We start from the raw sequence: 21,302 nt of genomic DNA, 5'->3' as shown, positions 1-21,302 counted from the left end.
TTTGTTATATTTGATTTACTAGAACCACTAGTAAGTGTCATCGTCGACCCCCTCATCACTACCTCTTCGGGGTTAGGCTAGATACTTACTGGGTATGCCTTGATTTACGTACTCATGATGCACTTCTGCACTAAATGTGCAGGATCTGATAGGTTCATTTGGTGGTCATTAGGCGTGTAGGCGTAGCTGCTGAGGGAACTTTATGGTGAGTTGCATCCCATGCTACGATTCGCAACACAGAGAGTTTCCATCATAATTATTCTTTAACCTGTCTATCTTGTATTCCAGACAGATATTGAATTGTTATTGTACTTCCTAGTAGATGCTCATGCACTTGTAACACTGGATTTTGGGAAATTCTAGTTGATGTTTATGGTACTGCACAATATTTTATTCTTATATCTTACCAATTATGTATGTACTTATGGTTTCAAAGTAATAAAATAAATTATTATTTAGATGGTTCACCGTTGACTTGCCTAATAGTGACATTGGGTGTCATCACGGCCTATAGTGTATTTTGGGTTGTGAGAGCTTGATATCAGAGCACTAGGTTAACTTAGGTCTCACGAGTCATGAGCAAGTCTAGTAGAGTCTTGCAGATCAGTACAAAGCCATCTGTACTTATCTTTGAGAGAGTACATGGCCATTAGGAGAGCTTCCCTTCCTTGATTCCTCATCGTGCGATTTAATTTTGTTGAAGCTTATGCCTTCGACTTCTTCCTACTCATTCGTACGCGACGTCAGGAATTTTTTATCAGTTGAGCACCGATGCGTTGTGAAGATGCTACAGATGTGGTGCAGGATGTTTCTCCCTGTGTATTTGGATAGGCTATTATCATCGTCTTGTGGAAGGGTATTATACAGTTTCAGCCTAGAGTTGTTGTTGCTTACGGTCGAGATTTGATATTTCTCAATGTGGTGTAATTCTTGTTAACATTGTGGTGTCGTTGTCCTTTATTGAACGCATTGAGGCTTATTGGCATGTTGCTCTTCATTTGTTTTCCTCTAGGCATGGTGTTGTGAAATGGAACCAAAGAGGAAGTTAACAGAGATGGTTGTGTGCTGCAACTTCAGGATCGAATCGGCATTTCCAGTGTTGATGGTTTGACGGAGATGATCTCTAAGGTGGTTTATATGCTTAGGAATTTTGAATGTGATGAGAAGGGCTTGATTGTAATGTAGGAAAAAGTGAAGTATTCGATCGCTGTCTTGGATGCAATACGTCTTTGAGTTTCAAACACGTTGTTGGACCTTCGGGTTATGTTAATGAACGAAGGGATTCTTACGGCTGGCGGATCAGTGTGGACCTAGGGAGATTAATTGATTTCATGATGGAGGTAACTATAGCAATGATGTTGGAGGATATCGATATGAGGTTACGCAGGTGGGCTATCTCCTGCGAGAAGGTTAGTGGTTGCATGGTTTTTAGGGATGATTCTTTGAAGAGTTCTACTTTCTACCCAATATAGGATACGTGTATTGTGATGCGAGCTTGGGTCACTTTAAGAAGACAGTATGACCCCTAGGAGATTGAGTGTGCGATTGTGGCTGATAATTCAGGATGTGTTATGATTGGTGCAATAAAGGCTTGAGAGAATTTGGTCGAGTAACGGCGTGGGATCATTGTAACTGGGAAGAAGAAGTCGTTGTGGGGTCTAGATCTATGTGATTATTGCATAAAGCTAAGTGGGGGAGCCCACCATCTATGATTGGGTCGCGTGGTTGCGTGCCTGTGCAGTTTCTAGTTATCGGTGCATTGGGGGATTAGTTATGACTAAGAGAATAAATATATCAAGGGTATTTTGGGCAAGGAATTTGACTTATATGTGCTATATTTTGCCTTATAGATTCTTGTGCAGATGTTAAGGATGATTTAGAATTTATGTTTCTTGTGGACGTGATGTGCAAGGAAGAAAATTCATCTGGTTGGTTCTTTAGAAGTATTCATGTGCTAGTAGAGCACTAGAGTTTGGTTATATATTCGGGACCAGGTCAGAGTGGGTGACTCTCAACAATAGTTCTAGTGGGTTCAAGAATTAAAGTGTGGTGTTTAAGGATTTTGGGTTCGTTATGTGGCTGAGCACTGGGTTTTGTAGAAGAGTGTGAAGAATACTTGGTGAATTTCTATGTTATCATCGGGTCTACAGTGCAGTGTTAGAGAAATGGGAGGAACAACTTCGGATTCGCAGGAGGTCTTCCACAACGGGAGCACAGCGGGAGATACTATTGAGTGCATGAGGATGTTATGAGATGGATGATTGGTATTGAGACAATGTGTCCTTGTGATTTGGGTCACTCGGGATGAGTGTAGTTGGGATCCGTTATGTGTTTGAATAGAACTATTAGTTTGAAGGCAAGTCAAGAGTATATTACGAGAAGTAGAGTTAGTTAGTAATGGTTTGAATCAGCAGGGTTGTGGAAATGATCAGTTTCTTCGGTGTGGTAAGGCTATACCAGTGGTTCGTGGTCGTACGTGCGGGCTTTACAACCATCGTGGTTCGATTGATTTGGAGGTATTTGATTCCTATGGTTTGGTTATGTGTGAATGGATCCCAAAAGAATTATGGCGGTTTAGACCGCGACTTTAGGTTTGCATTTTCCGCGGTTATGGGAAGTTGGTTATGGGTGGCGATTCTTCTCCTGAAAGGGGTTAAGTGAAAGGTTTTGAGCTGATGAAGTGTTAACTCTACTGATGGTCCAGGAGGTTATGATGAAATTCTTGTACTCTCGAATGGCAGCATGATATATACAGTGAGCGGTATGGAGATTGGAAGTTAAGGATCAGGGTTGCGGTTCAGTTTTGGCAATAATGTCACGAGCTCCGATAAGCGGGGGGGATTTAAGATGTTCAAAGTATGCTGGCACTATTTTCGTGCAGCCTGAGGATGGTCTGTTTTGTGAAAGAAGTATGGGTATTGAAATGCGGATGCTTGACTGGCACTATAGAAATAGCATGGTCGATGGCTATTGATGTTCAGATTTTACTACCTGGTGCAGAAGGTTGTAGGAGTGTATCCCATGGGAAGATCGTATAACTGTGACATGTTAGTCATTTGATTGTTAGAGATTGAAATCAGGTATAGAGATTTTGGTAATATCGCTAATGGGAGAGTTTATGTCTGAGAGATGCTTTACTTCTCGTTGCAGACTGTGGACGTTTATTCCAGATTTGATGGTTGATTGTATGTGTCATGAATAGGGTCATTTTGGATCTTTGGAAGGTTATTGTCCCATTATGGGATGATCGGAATCGGCTTGAGGTCCGTTGGTAGGCCTAATGTAAGTGTATATTCTACCCGAGATCAGATATGCTTATTCAGCATAGCATTGATTATGGATGAGTCTTCGGGAGTAGTGGATGATGTTCTTGTTGCCGTCTATTTCATGTGTTATACTCTTCTGCCATATGGGTTGTGAGACGGCTTGATTTATTCACACATGTGTTGTGACCCGGTGTAGTTGTGGTATTATATGAGCGATATGGTTCTCGAGATGCTGGTTGTTTATTGCACCTTAGTCGTTCTTGGCTCTGTAGCCATGGCGCTATCCGTCTGCCCCAGGATTGTATTTATGCACTTGGCGTGCTTATGGTTGATATTCGGGCATTTTGTGGGTATGGGCATTCTTGGTCGGAGGTATTTCCTTACAGATCATTATGTGTGGATCGGGTTGTACGCCGCAACGGGTATGATATTTGGATGGGGTTGTACGCCGCAACGGTATTATGTATAGATCAGGTTGCACGCCGCAACAGTGAGATGTTGAGTACGGTTCCTTATGCTTATTTTGCGTGCCTTGTTTCGTATCTCTGAGAAAGGTTCATAGCATCTGCTTGGCCGTCTTATTCGTTACGTGGGATAGGTAGCTCTTTGACATAGTTTGTTCTTCCTTATGGATCATATTCGAGTTGTAGCATGTTGCCGCATTGACGGCGTCCTATGAGGTTTTGACGGTGTTTGAGGAGGCTTATTGACCGAGCAGGTTGTACTGGGTGAGAAGGGGAGGTTGGGCCTGGAGTTAGTGCAATTAGATTTAGATAAGGTATATTAGAGGGAAGATAACACTATTTAGTTCAGAATGAGGCAAGGGCCCTCATTGAGCAGGGAAATTCCATGGATTTTTGATTTGGTGGGTGGTTATGAGATTCTACACATCTCTTTTGTCATCACAATATTGCGAGGGTTGGAACAGGGCTTATATGTGTTAAGAGGTATACTACGGGCATTAGGTTAGTAAATTTGCAGCTTCTACGGTTAGAGGAAGTTATTATGGGCATAAGAATTATGTGGTGCGTTGTGTGATTTTTTTGCATGGGTGCATAGTCATACTTGGTACAGTGGGTTGAGATTGTTACGGTGTTCGTATATTGGAATCAGGTCTCGTGGAGAATTTCGGATGTTGGAATTTGGTTCTAAGGTTTGTTGGCTAAGGAAAAACGAGAGGATCTTCAGTTTGGCTCGAGCTAATGTGATCAAGTGGGTTGTAGTGGCACGGGTAGGTGCACGAGGTGTTAAATAGTGATTTTGGGCAACCCTGGAACGGTTCTTGGCATGTTCGAGGACGAATATATGTTTAAGTGACGGAGAATGTAACGATCCGACCGGTCGTTTTGAGCCCTAGCGCGTCGTTCAACAGTTTGAGGCCTTGAGTAGCTTCACTTCATGTATTGTGACTTGTACGTGTGGTTGGAATTAAATTCCCGGAAGTTCAGAGTTGATTCGGAAGGAAAATTCTCAATTCGGAAGCTTTAAGTTGAAAGAATTGACTAGAGATTGACTTTTGCGTAAACAACCACGGAATCTTGATGTGAAGGTTCCAATAGGTTCGTATGATGATTTCGGACTTGGGAAAATGTTCCGGTTGAGTATCAGGTGGTCCGGGAGCATTTCGGCGCTTATTTTGGAAAGTTGGCATTTTGAAAGTTTTAGAAATTCCTAAGTTTGACTTGAAGTGGACTTTGGTGTTATTGATGTCCGTTTGGGATTCTGAGCCTTGGAATAGGTTCGTATTGTGATTTATGACTTGTGCATAAAGTTTGGCATCATTCCGGAAAGTTTAAGTATGAATCGGACGCGTTCGTCGAAGTATGAAAGTTTTAAAGTTTAAAAAAAGGTTTTGACCGTCGATTCATAGTTTTGATGTTGTTTGATATTATTTAAGGCCTCGACTAAGTTCATATCGTGTTTTAGGGCTTGTTGGTATGACTGGATGTCTCGGAGGCCTCGGGTGAGAATCAGTTTGAAATTGGATCGAGTTTTGGACTTAAAGAATTGCTGAAGCGTAAGGCTTCGGGTGTGAACGCACCTGCGAGGTTATGGCCAAAGGGTTGAGACCGCAGAAGCGGTCCAGGGGTCGCATAAGAGGTTGGGATTGAGGTTGGGTGGATTCGCAGGTGCGATAGATTTATCGTACCTACAGGCTCGCTGATGCGGGCTGAGGAGCGCAGAAGTGGGATGGGTCTGGGGCTGGAAAATTGCAAGTGCGGGTGTTGTAGCACACCTGCTGAGCCGCAGGTGCGGTCATGGGCGTTCAGGTGCAGAGTGAAGTGACGAGTGTCCGTGCGTATGCTAGAGTTCCTGATTATGCTCGGGTAGACTTAGATTAATGCTATGCTTTAATTGTATTAATTGAGTTATTCTTGCATGTTTAACTTTAATTTGCATTATGACCTGAGACTAGACTCGCGTAGAGTAATGGACTCGCCATTTTAGCCATTTTGACGGGCTACTTGATTACCGTAGAAGTTGTGCTTCCCTTACAAATTTCTTCCACGTTGTGCGTATTCATAGAAAATTTTCCTTAAATTTCATAACATACACGTATATTCGTGAGTGGGGTCACGGATCCGTTAAAGCTTCTTATTCTTATGGGATCGGGTCGTTCGCCTCGGCAGGATATTGTAACACACTCTTATGGGATCAGGTCGTTCGCCACGGAAGGATATGGTACACACTTTTATGGGATTGGGTCGTTCGCCTCGACAGGACATTGTAACACACTCTTATGGGATCGGGTAGTTCGCCTCGGCAGGATATTGTACACACTCTTATGGGATCGGACCGTTCACCTAGGCAGGATATTGTAACACACTATTATGGGATCGAGTCGTTCGACTCGGCAGTGTCATGTATCATATTCTTATGGGATCGGGTCATTCGCCTCAGTATTTCTATGAAACACTCTTATGGGATCGGGTCGCTCGCCTCGGCAGAATCGTGCGAATACTTGATAAGGAGTACGCGTATTCATGTGTTTCCTGACTTGATATGTGACCGTTGATTTGGTATTGACCATTACGTATTCTATTTGAGGAGGTACCCGGTAATTGAGGACTTTTGTGTTCATTGTTCAGCTGTAGACCGTATTATTTGCCTATTAATGTACTCATTGTTTACTTACCATATTTCATACTTGTCTACTTTGTTATATTTGATTTACTAGACCACTAGTAAGTTCCAACGTCGACCCCTCGTCACTACCTCTTCGGGGTTAGGCTAGATACTTATTGGGTACGCGTTGATTTACATACTCATGTTGCATTTCGGCACTAAATGTGCAGGATCTGACAGGTTCATTTGATAGTCATTGGGCGTGTAGGCGCAGCTGCGGAGGGGACTTTATGGTGAGTTGCATTCCATGTTACGATTCACAACACACAGAGTTTCCATCATAACTATTTACTTTAGCCTGTCTATCTTGTATTCTAGACAGATGTTGTATTGTTATTGTACTTCCTAGTAGATACTCATGCACTTGTGACATCGGATTTTGGGATATTCTAGTCTATGTTATGGTACTGCACAATATTTTATTCTTATATCTTACCAACTATGTATATACTTATGATTTCAAAGTAAAAAAATAAATAATTATTTAGATAGTTCACCGTTGGCTTGCCTAACGAGGACGTTGGGTGCCATCACGGCCTATAGTGGATTTTGGGTCATGACAGCAGACATAAGTCTCAAACCAACTCGATCATAAGTACCTGGATCTGCACAAAAATATACAGAAGTGTAGAATGAGTACACTGTAGCGGTACCCAGAAAGTATCAAGCCTAACCTTAGTAGAGTAGTGACGAGGCCAAGTCAAGACACCTACCAGACATGTACACTTATGTAGGATATAACTTAAAGCGAACAATGGAAAGAATATCAATGTAAGACCAACAGCAAAAGGATCAATAATTTATAATCAACGGTGAAAATAATAGAAGCACGAATAGCAACAAAAAATAAACGAGTAATAAAGAAACGGATGACAACTCAATCAATCAAATCATTCGTAATGCACAATTTACAACAAGAATTACCCGAGGTACCACTCCTCGTAATCTCAAATCATAAGTCACAACTTTCAAATCCTACGCGTATAGCACCTCGTGCCCACATTTTTTCAAATCACTTTCCCACGGCAAAAACCACGTGACACCATGTACATTGTATCCGTGTCAAATGCTAATTAAAATGTTCAAGAGATTTATTTATGTGCGATAAGGCATAATAACAACCTTGAATAAAGTAGGGAATCAAATGAGAAAATGAGTTTATTTTAGAAATTATTTGGGTGAAGAAAATAACATTTCAAATAAAATAAAGCATCGGATAAGCTACTGAATTAAATACAGAATTTGTTAAATTAAAACTTAATAACGATTTTTTTTTAAGTAAAGTAAAAATATCAGTTAGGGTAAGGAGTTTAAGTTGAGAAATCAATTAAAGTGAAATATGAAAATTATTAAGAATAGTAAAGTACTGAATTAAATGACAAGTTTTAACTTAAGAGGCACATAAGGAAAGCATGTTAATAATTCTTTTATTTAAAATCGCTATGTTACCAACAACTCAGTTGGGTATGAGATAATAACTTTGTGCAGTAAATTCATCTTGAAAATCAATTCACCAAGTAACCACGGAAGCACAGATTGACACATTGAAGTAATACAACAGTTCACATAGGATATATGACTCACACAAGGCATAACAAAAGCAGCAAGTGCAACACACACAATCCGTTGCGACACGCAACCCGATCCCACTGTATCATCATTTATCAATATCATAATCCTCCCTTATTTCACCATAGTATCAATAAGCAATATCAAGTATCACGTATACAAACTGTTGTGGCGCGCAATCCGATCCCACCGTATCATCATTTATCAATATAATAATCCTCCCTTATTCCATCCGTTGCGGCGTGCAATCCGATCCTACCGTATCATCATTTATCAATATCAAAATCCTCCCTTATTCCACCCGTTACGGCACACAACCCGATCCACAAACAATCCAATAAATCAAATTACAAGAATTTCTATAATCCAAGGGTATGAGTGCACGGCAATAAGGAACCACGTAATAATCAAAGGAATGCAAAAAATATTGCAAAACAATAGGACAAGTAAATCATGTGACAACTAAGGTGTGTAAGTAAAATAGTTAAGTCAAGTAGCAAATAGGCATGGAGTCACGGAAGGGACGAACAATTTAATATTTCCATAACAAATAGACCATGGCTCTACCACAATGTGTACAAGATTTTCAACAATAACAAATGAATGGATATACTCAACAAGGAAAGATAACAAGACAATAAGGAAGGCAATAACCTCAACTAAAGCATATAAGAGAAAATTAACTAGTAAAAGATAGAACAAGTGCTAACAACGTCAAATAGAGAATGTAAAGAGTAGATTAACAATGAGAGATATCACATGTTATGACAATTCAATTAAAGGCATGGAAAGAGTCTAGATAATCTAAATCGGTCAAATACCAAATATAGGTCGTGTACCCACTCGTCACCTTGCGTACGCAACTTTCACATAACACGAATAGCACAATGTCATGACCCGAAATTCCTACCTTCGGACTGTGATGGCACCTAACATTTCACTTTCTAGCCAAGCAAATGTTAGAATAATATTAACCAATTTTTAAACAATTTTTAAATTATTAATAATCAAAGAAACAAATGCGGAAGCAAAGTTTGAAATATAGTGAATAATCTTTGTGGTTGTATTCATTGATGATATCTTGATTTACTCCAGCAGTTGAGAGGAATATGAGCAGCATCTTCGAAGTGTGCTTCACACCTTGAAGAATAATCAGTTATATGCCAAGTTTTCAAAATGTGAGTTTTGGTTAGACTCAGTTTCCTTTTGGGGGCATGTTGTATCAGCATAAGGCATAAAGGTGGATCCTAAGAAGATTGAGGCTGTTCAGAATTGGCCTAGACCTACTTCAGTTACAGAGATCCGGAGTTTCCTGGGTTTAGCAGGCTATTATCGTCCGTTCGTGGAAGGGTTTTCATCTATAGCAAGCCCATTGACCAGATTGACCCAGAAAGGTGTCCCATTCAGAAGTTCAGACGAGTGTGAGTTGAGATTTCAGAAGCTCAAGACCGCTTTGACTACGGCGCCCGTGTTGGTATTACCCACAGGTTCAGGATCGTATACAATATATTGTGACGCATCTCACATTGGTCTTGGTGCAGTATTAATGCAAGATGGCAAGGTAATTGCATATGCGTCACGGCAGTTGAAAGTTCACGAGAAGAATTATCCTGCTCATGACTTAGAATTGACAGCCATTGTTCATGCGCTGAAGATTTGGAGGCATTACCTCTACGGTGTCTCGTGTGAGGTATTTACTGATCATCGTAGCCTTCAGTATCTGTTCAAACAAAAGGATCTTAATTTGAGGCAGAGAAGATGGTTGGAGTTGTTGAAAGACGATGATATCACCATTTTGTATCACCCCAGAAAGGCCAATGTGGTGGCCAATGCTTTGAGTAGAAAGGTTGTTAGTATGGGCAGTCTTGCGTATATTCCGGTTGGTGAGAGGCCATTAGCTGCAGATGTTCAGACTTTAGCTAATCAGTTCGTGAGGTTAGATATTTCAGAACCCAGTCGGGTTCTAGCTTGCACATCCGCTCGGTCTTCTTTATATGAGCGCATCAGAGAGAGGCAGTATGATGATCCTCATTTACTTGTCCTTAAGGACACGGTGCGGAACAGTGATGCCAAATAGGTTGCTATGGGGGAAGATGGAGTTCTGCGAATGCAGGGCCATATTTGTGTGCCTAATGTGGATGAGCTTCGTGAATTAATTCTTGAAGAGGCACACAGTTCCAGGTATTCTATTCATCCGGGTACCGCTAAAATGTATCAAGATTTGCGGCAACATTATTGGTGGAGGAGAATGAAAAAGGATATAGTTACATATGTAGCTCGGTGTCTGAATTGTCAGCAAGTTAAGTACGAGCATCAGAGACATGGTGGTTTGCTTCAGAAGTTAGAAATTCCTAAGTGGAAGTGGGAGCGTATCACTATGGCTTTTGTTGTTGGGATCCCACGGACTCGGAGAAAATTTGACGCAGTTTGGGTCATTGTGGACAGGTTGACCAAGTCAGCACATTTTATTCTAGTGGCAGTTACCTATTCTTCAGAGAGGTTAGCTAAAATTTACATTCGTGAGATTTTCCGCCTTCACGGTGTGCCCGTGTCTATTATTTCAGATCGAGATAGGTAGTTTACCTCACATTTCTGGAGGGCTGTACAATGTGAGTTAGGCATGCGGGTGGAGTTTAGCACAACCTTTCATCCACAGACAGACGGACAGTCAGAGCGCACTATTCAGATATTGGAAGATATGCTCCGCGCTTGTGTTATGGACTTTGGAGGTGTTTGGGATCATTTCTTGCCACTTGCGGAGTTTGCTTATAATAATAGCTACCAGTCGAGCATTCATATGGTTCCATATGAGGAATTATACGGAAGGCGATGCCGATCGCCAGTTGGTTGGTTTGAACCGGGAGAGGCTTGGTTGTTAGGTACCGATTTGGTACAGGATGCCTTGGATAAGGTCAAGATTATTCAGGATCGACTTCGCACAGCTCAGTCTAGGCAAAAGAGTTATGCCGACCGTAAAGTTCGTGATATTTCATTCATGGTTGGAGAAAGAATATTGCTCCGGGTTTCACCTATGAAAGGTGTAATGAGGTTCGGAAAGAAGGGCAAGTTGAGCCCTAGGTATGTTGAACCCTTTGAAATCCTCGAAAGTGTGGGTGAAGCAGCCTACAGGCTTGCATTACCACCTAATTTATCAGTGGTTCATCTGGTGTTCCATGTGTCTATGCTCCGAAAATATCATGGTGATCCGTCCCATGTGTTAGATTTCAGCTCAGTCCAATTGGACAAAGATTTGACTTACGAGGAGGAGCCGGTGGCTATTCTAGCCTGGCAGGTACGATAGTTGAGGTCTAAGAGTTATCCTTCAGTTCGAGTGCAATGGAGAGGTCAGCCGGTAAAGGCATCTACCTGGGAGTCCGAGTCGGACATGCAGAGTAAATATCCATACTTATTCACCAGCTCAGGTACTTTTTTCTAGCTCCGTTCCAGGACGAACGTTTATTTTAGAGGTGGAGAATGTGATGACCTAAAAAGCCATCTTTAAATTTAATAAGTAATTCTGTGTTTTAAGACCTCAAAAAGCACCATTTATTATTCCTCGACTTGCGTGCGCAGTCCGTACAATTTTCTGAAAAGTGTGTATGTGAAAAATAGATTAAAATGTGAAATAGAGCTTTAAAAACTCGATTGAGTTGACTTTAGTCAACATTTTGAGCAAACGGACCTGGATCAATATTTTGATAATTCCGGTAGGTCTGTATCGTGATTTGGGACTTGAACGTATGCCCGGAATCGAATTCCAAGGTTCCTAGCTCGAGATATGGAATTTTGATAAAAAATTAAAAGCTTGAAAGCTTAATGATTTTTAAGAAATTGCTGATGTTGGATTTATTGACCTCGGGTCCGTATTTTGGTTTCGGAGTCCGGTGTAGGTCCACTATAATATTTATGACTTGTCTACCGAATTTGGTGAGAATCGGAGTTGATTTGACGTGATTCAGACGTCCGATTGTAAATAATATAAGTTTTAAAGTTTTCTTGAAAACTTTCTTTGATTTGGCGTCTAATTCGTAGTTTTAGGTGTTATTTTGGCGATTTGATCGCGCTAGCAAGTTCGTATGATGTTTTAGAACTTGTGTGCATGTTTGGTTTGGAGCCCCGAGGGCTCGGGTGAGTTTCGGATAGGCTACAGTATGATTTCAAACTTAGGAAATCTGGTTTTCTATAGACTTCAGGCTTCTGGTGTGTTCTTCTTCGCGTTCGCGAAGGTACTCTCGCGAACGCGAAGAGTAAATTGGGGCTGGCACATTTTGTGCTTCGCGTTCGCGACATAGCGACCGCATTCGTGAAGGCTTGAGGTTGAAAGCTTCGCCTTCGCGATAGAAGCCTCATGTTCGCGAAGGGAAAGAGGCTGTCCAGGAAAAATTTGCCTTCGTTTTCGCGAAGGGCATCTCGCGTTCGCGAAGGCCAAGCCAGGCAAGCATCGCGTTCGCGAAGTAGCCCTCGCGTTCGCAATGAGTAAAAATTGGACAACACAAAGTTGTGCTTCGCGTTCGCGAGAGTACCTTCGCGAACGCGAAGGGTAAAAATTCCAGAAACAGAACTTAAGTTCTGGAAATGGGGTTTCGACCCATTTTTGAGCTCGGGTAAGGCGATTTTTGGGCGATTTTTACAGGAAAATATTAGGGTAAGTATTCCTTATCCTATATTGGTTATATTTCACGATTTCATACTCATTTATATCATGAATCCGTGAATTTATGGAAGAAAAATCAGATTTTTATAAAATCTTCCAAAAATAAAAATTTACGATTTGAAGGTCCATTTGACATCGGAATTGGAGAATTTTTGTATGGTTGGACTCGTATCGAAATGGGTGTTCGAATTTCGTGAGTTTTTCTGAGATTTAAGACGTATGTCCCACTGTCAAATATTTTATTGAATTTCGGATTTTTATCCGGAAAATATGTAAACTCATATGGAATTAATTCCTATGATTAGTATTGAATGTATTAAATTATTTGTGAATAGATTTGAAGCTTTCAGAGGCACAAAAAGAAAGCTGTGGTTGAATAATTGATTGGAATTTGCAAAGCGAGGTAAGTGTCGGGGTTAACCTTGACTTGAGGGAATAGAACCCTTAAATTATTTGTTATGTGAATTGCATGTGAACGACGTATAGGCGAGGTGACGAGTGTCTATACGTCGTCAAATTAATTGTTTGCCTACTTACTTGAAAAATTATAAATTATTTTAAATCATAAATTAATTATTATAATAATTGTTTCTCTCCTATTCTTTGTCAAATATTAATTCTTGATTTCCTGCATTAATTGTTACATGCTATTTGAATTATGTGTTTTAATTGTTATTTGACATTTAGCATATTAAATATTAAACTGCCTATTTTATCCCTGATTTCCATAATAATTTGCTAATTGTCATTGTCTGTTTCATGATTAAATCATAATTATTGTATGCTTATTGTCTTATAATTTTATTTTAATTGTTACATTTATTGGGAAAATTTCTTTTATAAGATTTGGTAAATGAATATGTTGGAGGAGCGGATTGCACGCCGCAACAGGATTGATTATAATGAATATATTGGAAGATCGGGTTGCACGCCGCAACAGACTTATTAAAAGTTTATATTGGAGGATCGGGTTGTACGCCGCAACAAACTTATTAAAAATCCATATTGGAGGATCGGGTTGCACGCCGCAACAAACTTATTAAAAGTCCATATTGGAGGATCGTGTTGCACGCCGCAACAGACTTATTAAAAGTCCATATTGGAGGATCGAGTTCCATACCGCAACAGATTTATGAAAAGTCCATATTGGAGGATCGGGTTGCACGCCGCAACAGACTTATTTAAAAGTCGACATACATATATATATATATATATATATTGGGGGATCGGGTTGCACGCCGCAACAGACTTGATTAAAATGAATATATTGGAGGAGCGGGTTGCACGCCTCAACAGAACCAAATATGAATATATTGTGAGAGTGGGTTGCACGCTGCAACAGAATTGAATGTGAATATATTGTGAGAGCGGGTTGCACGCTGCACCAGAATTAATGAAAATGATAATTGATTATGACTGCTGCGTTGGCTTCAACTATTATAAATGAGTTACCTGATTTATTTCTATTATTGTTGTTGTTACTAATATTGTGTACAGGTAATGTAAGTAACCCGCCTTAGCCTCGTCACTACTTCGTCGAGGTTAGGCTCAGCATTTACCAGTACATGGAGTTGGTTGTACTGATACTACACTCTGCACGTTTTGTGCAAATTTTGGAGTTGGTCCCAGCGGCGTACCATAGACTTGCTCGGATTTAAGCTACCAGAGGAGACTTCATGTATAACTGTATGGCGTCCGCAGTTCTGAAGTCCCTGTCTATTTTACTTTAGCTGTGTGTTTATTTCCAGACAACTTTATTTTATTCAGACCTTTATTTGTATTTATTCTAGAAGCTCGTGCACTTGTGACACCAATTCTGGGATGGTATTTAGACACCATTGTTTCAAATAAGGCTTGAACACCCGATTCATCAAATCCATAAATGTTGCTGGGGCATTTGTCAACCCAAATGACATCACTAGGAATTCGTAATGCCCATACCGAGTTCGAAAAGCTGTTTTAGGGACATCAGAGGCCCTAATCTTCAACTGATGGTAACCAAACCTCAAATAGATCTTCGAAAATACCTTAGCACCCTGAAGCTGATCAAATAAGTCATCAGTTTCAATTCATGCTCATCACACTCAGTCACTCAGCACTATACGGAGCCTGCTGCGTCGTGCAACCCGATACCATCAATAATATTAAAGCCTATAAGGCCTGTTGCGGCGTACAACCAGATCCACATATAGCCATAAGGCCTGTTGCGGCGTGAAACCCGATCCACATATAGCCATAAGGCCTGTTGTGGCGTGCAACCCGATCCACATATAACCATAAGGCCTGTTGCGGCGTGCAACCCGATCCACATCTCTCACTTACACACGGCTCTCGGGACCTAACTCAGTCATCAATCTCTACAGTCTCTCGGGCTCACCACACTCATGCTAAGCAGTCCAAATCAATGATATATATGTGACAATAAATGGTACATAGACTGAGATATGATATGCAAAGATGAATGCGACTGAGTACATAACTGCAAATTAAGAAAATAATCTCAACAACAAAAGAACGACCACTATGGGTCCCAATAGTACCAACTCATAGCCTAAACATGATTTCTAATATAAATCATAGCTCAAGTGCTCTAACACATAGAGTACAGTAATAATATTCAGATAAGGTGACTACACAGTCCCACGAAATCGACTAAGTCATAATTACTATGGTGTACGCCCACACGCCCTTTATCCAACATGTGCGTCACCTCAACACCGATCACATAATACAAAATTCAAGGATTCATACCTCCAGAACCAAGTTTAGAAGTGCTACTTACCTCAACCGTGCAAATCTCTACTTCAATAAGCCCTTGCCTCGCGAATTGGCCTCTGAACACCTCGAATCTAGCCGCAAACAACTTTATACGATCAACACAAGCTATAGGAATCAATTCCATATGAAAAAGATAAGTTCTTAATCGAAAGTCAAAAACTCAACTCAAAAGTCAACCCCAGACCCACGTCTCGGAATCCAAAAAAAGTTACAAAATCCGAACACCCATTCAACCACGAGTTCCAAACCAAAATTACCCAAATTCGATCACAACTCGACCTTCAAATGCTCAAATTAAAGCCTAGAAAGTTTCTACAATTTCCCCCCAATTTTTCAACTCAAAACAATAATTAAATGATGAAAATAATAATATATTCGTGTAATTTAACCAAATCCGAGTTAGAATCACTTACCCCAATCAATCCCTTGAAAATCTCTCGAATAATCGCCTCAATCCGAGCTCCCAAAATCAAATTGTGAAATATAACTCAAACCCTCATTTTTGAAACTTATATTCTGCCCAGAAGTCCCTTCTTCGTGACCGCGAAGCACAAATTCAAAGGCTGCCCAAATTACTCTCCGCGAACGCAGAATCCCACACACGAATGCGATGCACAGACTTCCCAGACCTACACGATCATGAACAACCTCACGCGATCGTGATGAACAATGCATGTGACCCCAACCTGCTCTTCTTCTTCTTCGCGAACGCGACTAAGACCACGCATTCGCGATACATTAACTGTTCAACCTACACGATCACAGACCTTACCTCGTGATCACATAGAACAATTTCCATCAGTGACAAACAACCCTTCCAGATCGCGACATCACACTCACGATCGCGTATAAGAAAATGAGTAGCAGAAATCAGTAGTTTCTCCAAGGTTCAAAATGCACCGAACATGATCCGAATCACACCCGAGGCCCTCGGGACCTCAACCAAACATACCAACAAGTCCTAAAACATCATACAAACTCGCTCGAGGTGTCAAATCACATCAAACAACACTAAAACCACGAATCGCGCATTGATTCAAGCCTAATGAACTTATGAACTTCTAACTTCTACATTCGATGCTGAAACCTATCAAATCAACTTCGATTGACCCCAAATTTTGCACACAAGTCATAAATGACACAACAGACATATTCCAACTTCCAGAACCAAAATCTGAGCCCGGTAACCACAAAGTCAACTCTCAGTCAAACCTCTCAACTCTCTAAACTTCTAATTTTCCAGCTTTCGCCATTTCAAGCCCAAATCACCTATGGACCTCCAAATTACTATACAGACACATTCCTTAGTCCAAAATCACCCTACAAAGCTATCAGAACCATCAAAACTCCATTTCAGAACCATTTACACATAAGTCAACATCCGATCAACTCTTTTAATTGGGCTTCAAACCTTAGGGTTAAGTGTCCCAATTCATTCTGAAACATCCCCAGAACCAAACCAACCACCATGGCAAGTCACATAACAATACTTGAGCATACAATAAGAATTAAATGGGGTAACGAGACAACAACACTCAAAACGACTAACCTGGTCATTACATCCTTCCCTTCTTAAACAAACGTTCGTCCTCGAACGGGTCTAGAATCATACCTTGAGTCTCAAATAGGCGTGGATACATGTTCTGCATCTCCCGCTCGATCTCCCAAGTAGCCTCTCGACTATCTGACCTTTCCACTACACCTTCACTGAAGTTATATTCTTTGACCTCAACTTTCGAACTTGCCAATCTAAAATGGCCACCGGCTCCACATCATAAGTCAAATCACCATCCAACTCAACCGTGCTGAAGTTCAAAACATGAGACGGATCATCACATACTTCCGGAGCATAGAAACCTGAGATATTGGATGAACACTCGATAGACTAGGCCACAATGCAAGCCTATAATCCACCTCCCCAATCATTTCAAGTACCTCAAATGGGCCAATGTGCCGAAGCCTCAACTTGCCCTTCTTCCCAAACCTCATAACACCCTTCATGGGTGAAACTCTGAGTAGTACCTTCTCCCCTACCATGTAAGCAACATCAAGAACCTTCCGATCGGTGTAGCTTTTCTATCTAAACTACACCGTGTGAAGCCGATCCCGAATCAACTTAACCTTGTCCAAAGCATCCCGAACCAAGTCAGTACCCAATAGCCTAGCCTCAACTAGCTCAAACCAACCCACCGAAGATCGAAACTGCCTCCCATACAAAGCCTCATATGGAGCTATCTAAATGCTCGATTGGTAGCTATTGTTATAGGCAAACTCGACAAGCGACAAAAAATGATCCCAAGAACCCCCGAAATCTATGACACAAGCGCGTAACATACCTGCCAACATCTCAATAGTGCGCTCGGAGTGTCCGTTTGTATGAGGGTGGAATGCTATAATCAACTCAATCGGTGTGCCTAATTCTCGCTGCACTGCTCTCCAAAACTACGATGTAAACTGCGTGCCCCGATCTGAAATGATGGACACCAGCACACAATGAAGGCGAACAATCTCGCGGATGTAGATCTCTGCCAACTGCTCCAAAGAATAAGTAGTCCCAACAGGAATGAAATATGCAGACCTGGTCAACCGATCCATAATCACCCAAATAACATCAAACTTCCTTGAAGTCCGTGGGAGCCCAACTACAAAATCCATAGTGGTACGCTCCCGTTTTCACTCTGAAATCTGAAGCCTCTGAAGCAATCCGCCTGGTCTCTGATGCTCATACTTCACCTGCTGACAATTTAGGCATCGACATACAAACCCCACTATGTCTTTCTTCATCCTCCTCCACCAATAGTGCTGCCTCAAGTCCTGATACATCATTGCAGCACTCGGATGAATGGAATACCGCGAACTGTGGGACTTCTCAAGAATCAACTCACGTAGCCCATCCACATTGGGCACGCAAACCCGACCCTGTATCCGTAACACCCCATCATCTCCAATAGTAACATCCTTGGCATCACCGTGCTGAACCGTGTCCTTAAGGAAAATCAAATGGGGATCATCATACTGATGCTCTCTGATGCGATCATATAAGGAAGACCGAGAAACCACACAATCTAGAACCCGACTGGGCTCCGAAACCTCTAATCTCACGAACTGATTGTCCAAGGCCTGAACATCTGACGCAAGCGGTCTCTCACCAACAGGAATGAATGCAAGGCTACCCATACTCACCGCCTTTCTACTCAAGGCATCGTCCACCACATTGGTCTTCCCGGGATGATACAGAATGGTAATATCATAGTCCTTTAGCAGCTCCAACCATCTAAGCTGCCTCAAATTTAGATCCTTTTGTTTGAACACGTGCTGGAGACTCTGATGATCCGTAAATACCTCACATAACACACCGTAGTTCTCCCTCAACCTCTGTAGTACAATCCTAAAATGTTGTGCATGCTCCTCCTGGCTATGTGAGTACATCAGGATATCATCAATAAATACTATGACAAACGAATCAAAATATCGCTGGAATACACTATTCATCAGATGCATGAATGTTGCTGGGGCGTTGGTCAGCCCAAAAGACATCACAAGGAACTCATAGTGACCATAACGGGTCCTAAATGCCATCTTCAAAATATCTGAGTCCCGAATCTTCAACTGGTGATTCCCAGACCTCAAATCAATCTAAGAAAACACCCTCGCTCCTGAAGCTGGTCAAATAGATCATCAATGCACGAGAAATGATACTTGTTCTTGATTGTAACTTTAATCAACTGCCTATAGTCGATATACATCCGCATAGTACCATCCTTCTTATTCACAAATAGAACTGGTGCACCCTAAGGTGACATACTAGGCCTAATAAACCCCTTATCAAGAAGCTCATGAAGCTGCTCTTTCAATTTCTAAAACTCTGTTGGTGCCATATGATACTAAGGGATAGAAATGGGTTGAGTGCCCAGCACCAAGTCAATACCAAAATCAATATCCCTGTTAGGTGGCATTCCCATCAGGTCTGCAGGAAACACATCCGAAAAGTTTCACACTACCGAAACAAAATCAATAGTAGGAGTATCAGCACCAACATCTCTTACAAAGGCCAAATATGACAAATACCCCTTCCCAACCATCCGTTGGGCCTTCAAATATGAAATCACCCTACTGGGAACATAATCTCGAGAACCTCTCCACTCGATCCTTGGAAACCCCGGGATCGCCAATGTCATGGTCTTAGCGTGACAATCCAGAATAGCATGACATGGAGAGAACTAATCCATACCTAAAATCACTTTGAAATCAACCATACTAAGAAATATGAGGTCAACTCTAGTTTCCAATCACCCAATAGTCACCACACACGACCGATACACATAGTCCACAATAATAGTATCGCCCATCGACATAGATACATGAACATGTGAGACTAAGGACTCATAGGGCATATCCAAATAACGAGCAAATATGATGATACATATGAATAAGTGGAACTAGGGTCAAATAATATAGAAGCATCCCTGTGACATACTTAGACAATACCTGTGATCACTGTGTATGAAGCAATAGCCTCTGGCAGGGCAGGAATAACATAGAATCGAGCCTGACCGCCACTTGATTGGCCTCTCCCTCTAGGCCAACCTCTAGCTGCCTAGGCCCCACCCCGAACTGGCTGCGCGAGTAGTGAAATGATTGGTGCAAAATTCGTTGCCTGACCTCTCTGCTGAACTGGACCTCCCAGGAGACGGGGACAATACCTCCTCACAAGTCCAAGCTCCCCACACTCGTAGCAACCCCGATCCGTCAATGGTGGTGGTGACTGAATCAGACCCCGAGAACCAGAATAACCGCTAGAAGAACCTGGTGCAGATGACCCCTGAATTGAAGGAGCATAATATGAACTTTGAGCTGGGAGAGCACTAAGAGATAATTGCCCTGGGCGAGCACTATATGAATCATGGCTAGCTGATGCACCACGATGAACCTGACGAGCCATCTGAGCGGGCCTATAAGGATGACCCTTGTTGTGGTAGGACTGTCCCCTAGAAAGAACACCACTGAAACCACCCAAACCACGAGGCCTCCTGGCCTCCCTCTCCTCACACTCCGAACTAAGGACCAACTCTAGTCGCCGGGCAATATCAACCACCTCATTGAACCTAGCACCTGATGCATTCTCCCGAGTCATAACAAAACACAACTGATAGCTGAGGCCATCGATGAACCTCCTAATATTCTCCCTCTCAGTGGGAACCAACCAGATCACATGACGATCCAACTCTAAAAATCTCATCTCATACTAGGTCACAGACATGCCCTCCTAGTGTAGCTACTCAAACTGCCTATGCAACTCCTCCCTACGAGTCGGTGGCACAAACTTATTCAAAAAGAGAGCGGAGAACTTGTACCATGAAAGTGGTGTAGCATCAGTTGGCCTTCTCTGCTCATAGGCCTCCCACCATCTAAAGGCTGCCCCGTTAGCTGAAAAGTAGTAAATGAGACCCCACTAGTCTCCAGAATAGCCGTCGTGCTAAGAATCCACTGGAACCTATCCAAGAAGTCCCGAGCATCCTCAGACAGTCCCACTGAAAGTTGGATGCTTGAGCCTCCCAAATCTCTGTAGTCTCTTCTGCTCCTCATTACTCTTAATGGGACCCGTTAGGGCCTGAGCAACTACAATCGGTTGGGCTGGTAGTACCCCCGGTGTTTGAAGTCCCTGCACGACCTGCTCTGGAGTACGGGCTACGGGAGTCTGAGCACCTCCCCCGACCTGAGAAGTGGCTGGTGCGGCCTGAACTGAAACCACCTGAGCAAGGCTAGTGCAAACAGTCAATATCTGGGCTAAAGCCTCCTGAAGGTCTGGAATCACAATGGGCATAGTTGGTGCTTGAACTGGACCCACCGGCTCAACCACATCTAGAATTTGCTCCGGAGCTGGAGCAACTGGTGGGTCTAAGGCGCTG

The 21,302-nt window shown here is 42.0% G+C and overlaps 1 protein-coding gene across 1 annotated transcript; it reads right to left on the bottom strand.

The window, feature by feature from the left end:
* Window positions 1–19,990: 19,990 nt before the first annotated feature.
* On the bottom strand, window positions 19,991–20,632 carry LOC138910005 (uncharacterized). Its single transcript, XM_070201223.1, has one exon. It carries the CDS (start codon window positions 20,630–20,632, stop codon window positions 19,991–19,993), a length of 642 nt encoding a protein of 213 aa, XP_070057324.1.
* Window positions 20,633–21,302: the final 670 nt, after the last annotated feature.

This window comes from Nicotiana tomentosiformis, chromosome 4 (assembly GCF_000390325.3).
Source record: "Nicotiana tomentosiformis chromosome 4, ASM39032v3, whole genome shotgun sequence".
In the NCBI taxonomy this organism is placed as follows: Eukaryota; Viridiplantae; Streptophyta; class Magnoliopsida; order Solanales; family Solanaceae; genus Nicotiana; species Nicotiana tomentosiformis.
This window is presented reverse-complemented; position numbering and strand designations above follow the sequence as displayed.

Coding starts and splice junctions, on each gene's coding strand:
- LOC138910005 (XM_070201223.1), bottom strand. CDS start 20,632: ATGAGATTTTTAGAGTTGGATCGTCATGTGATCTGGTTGGTTCCCACT.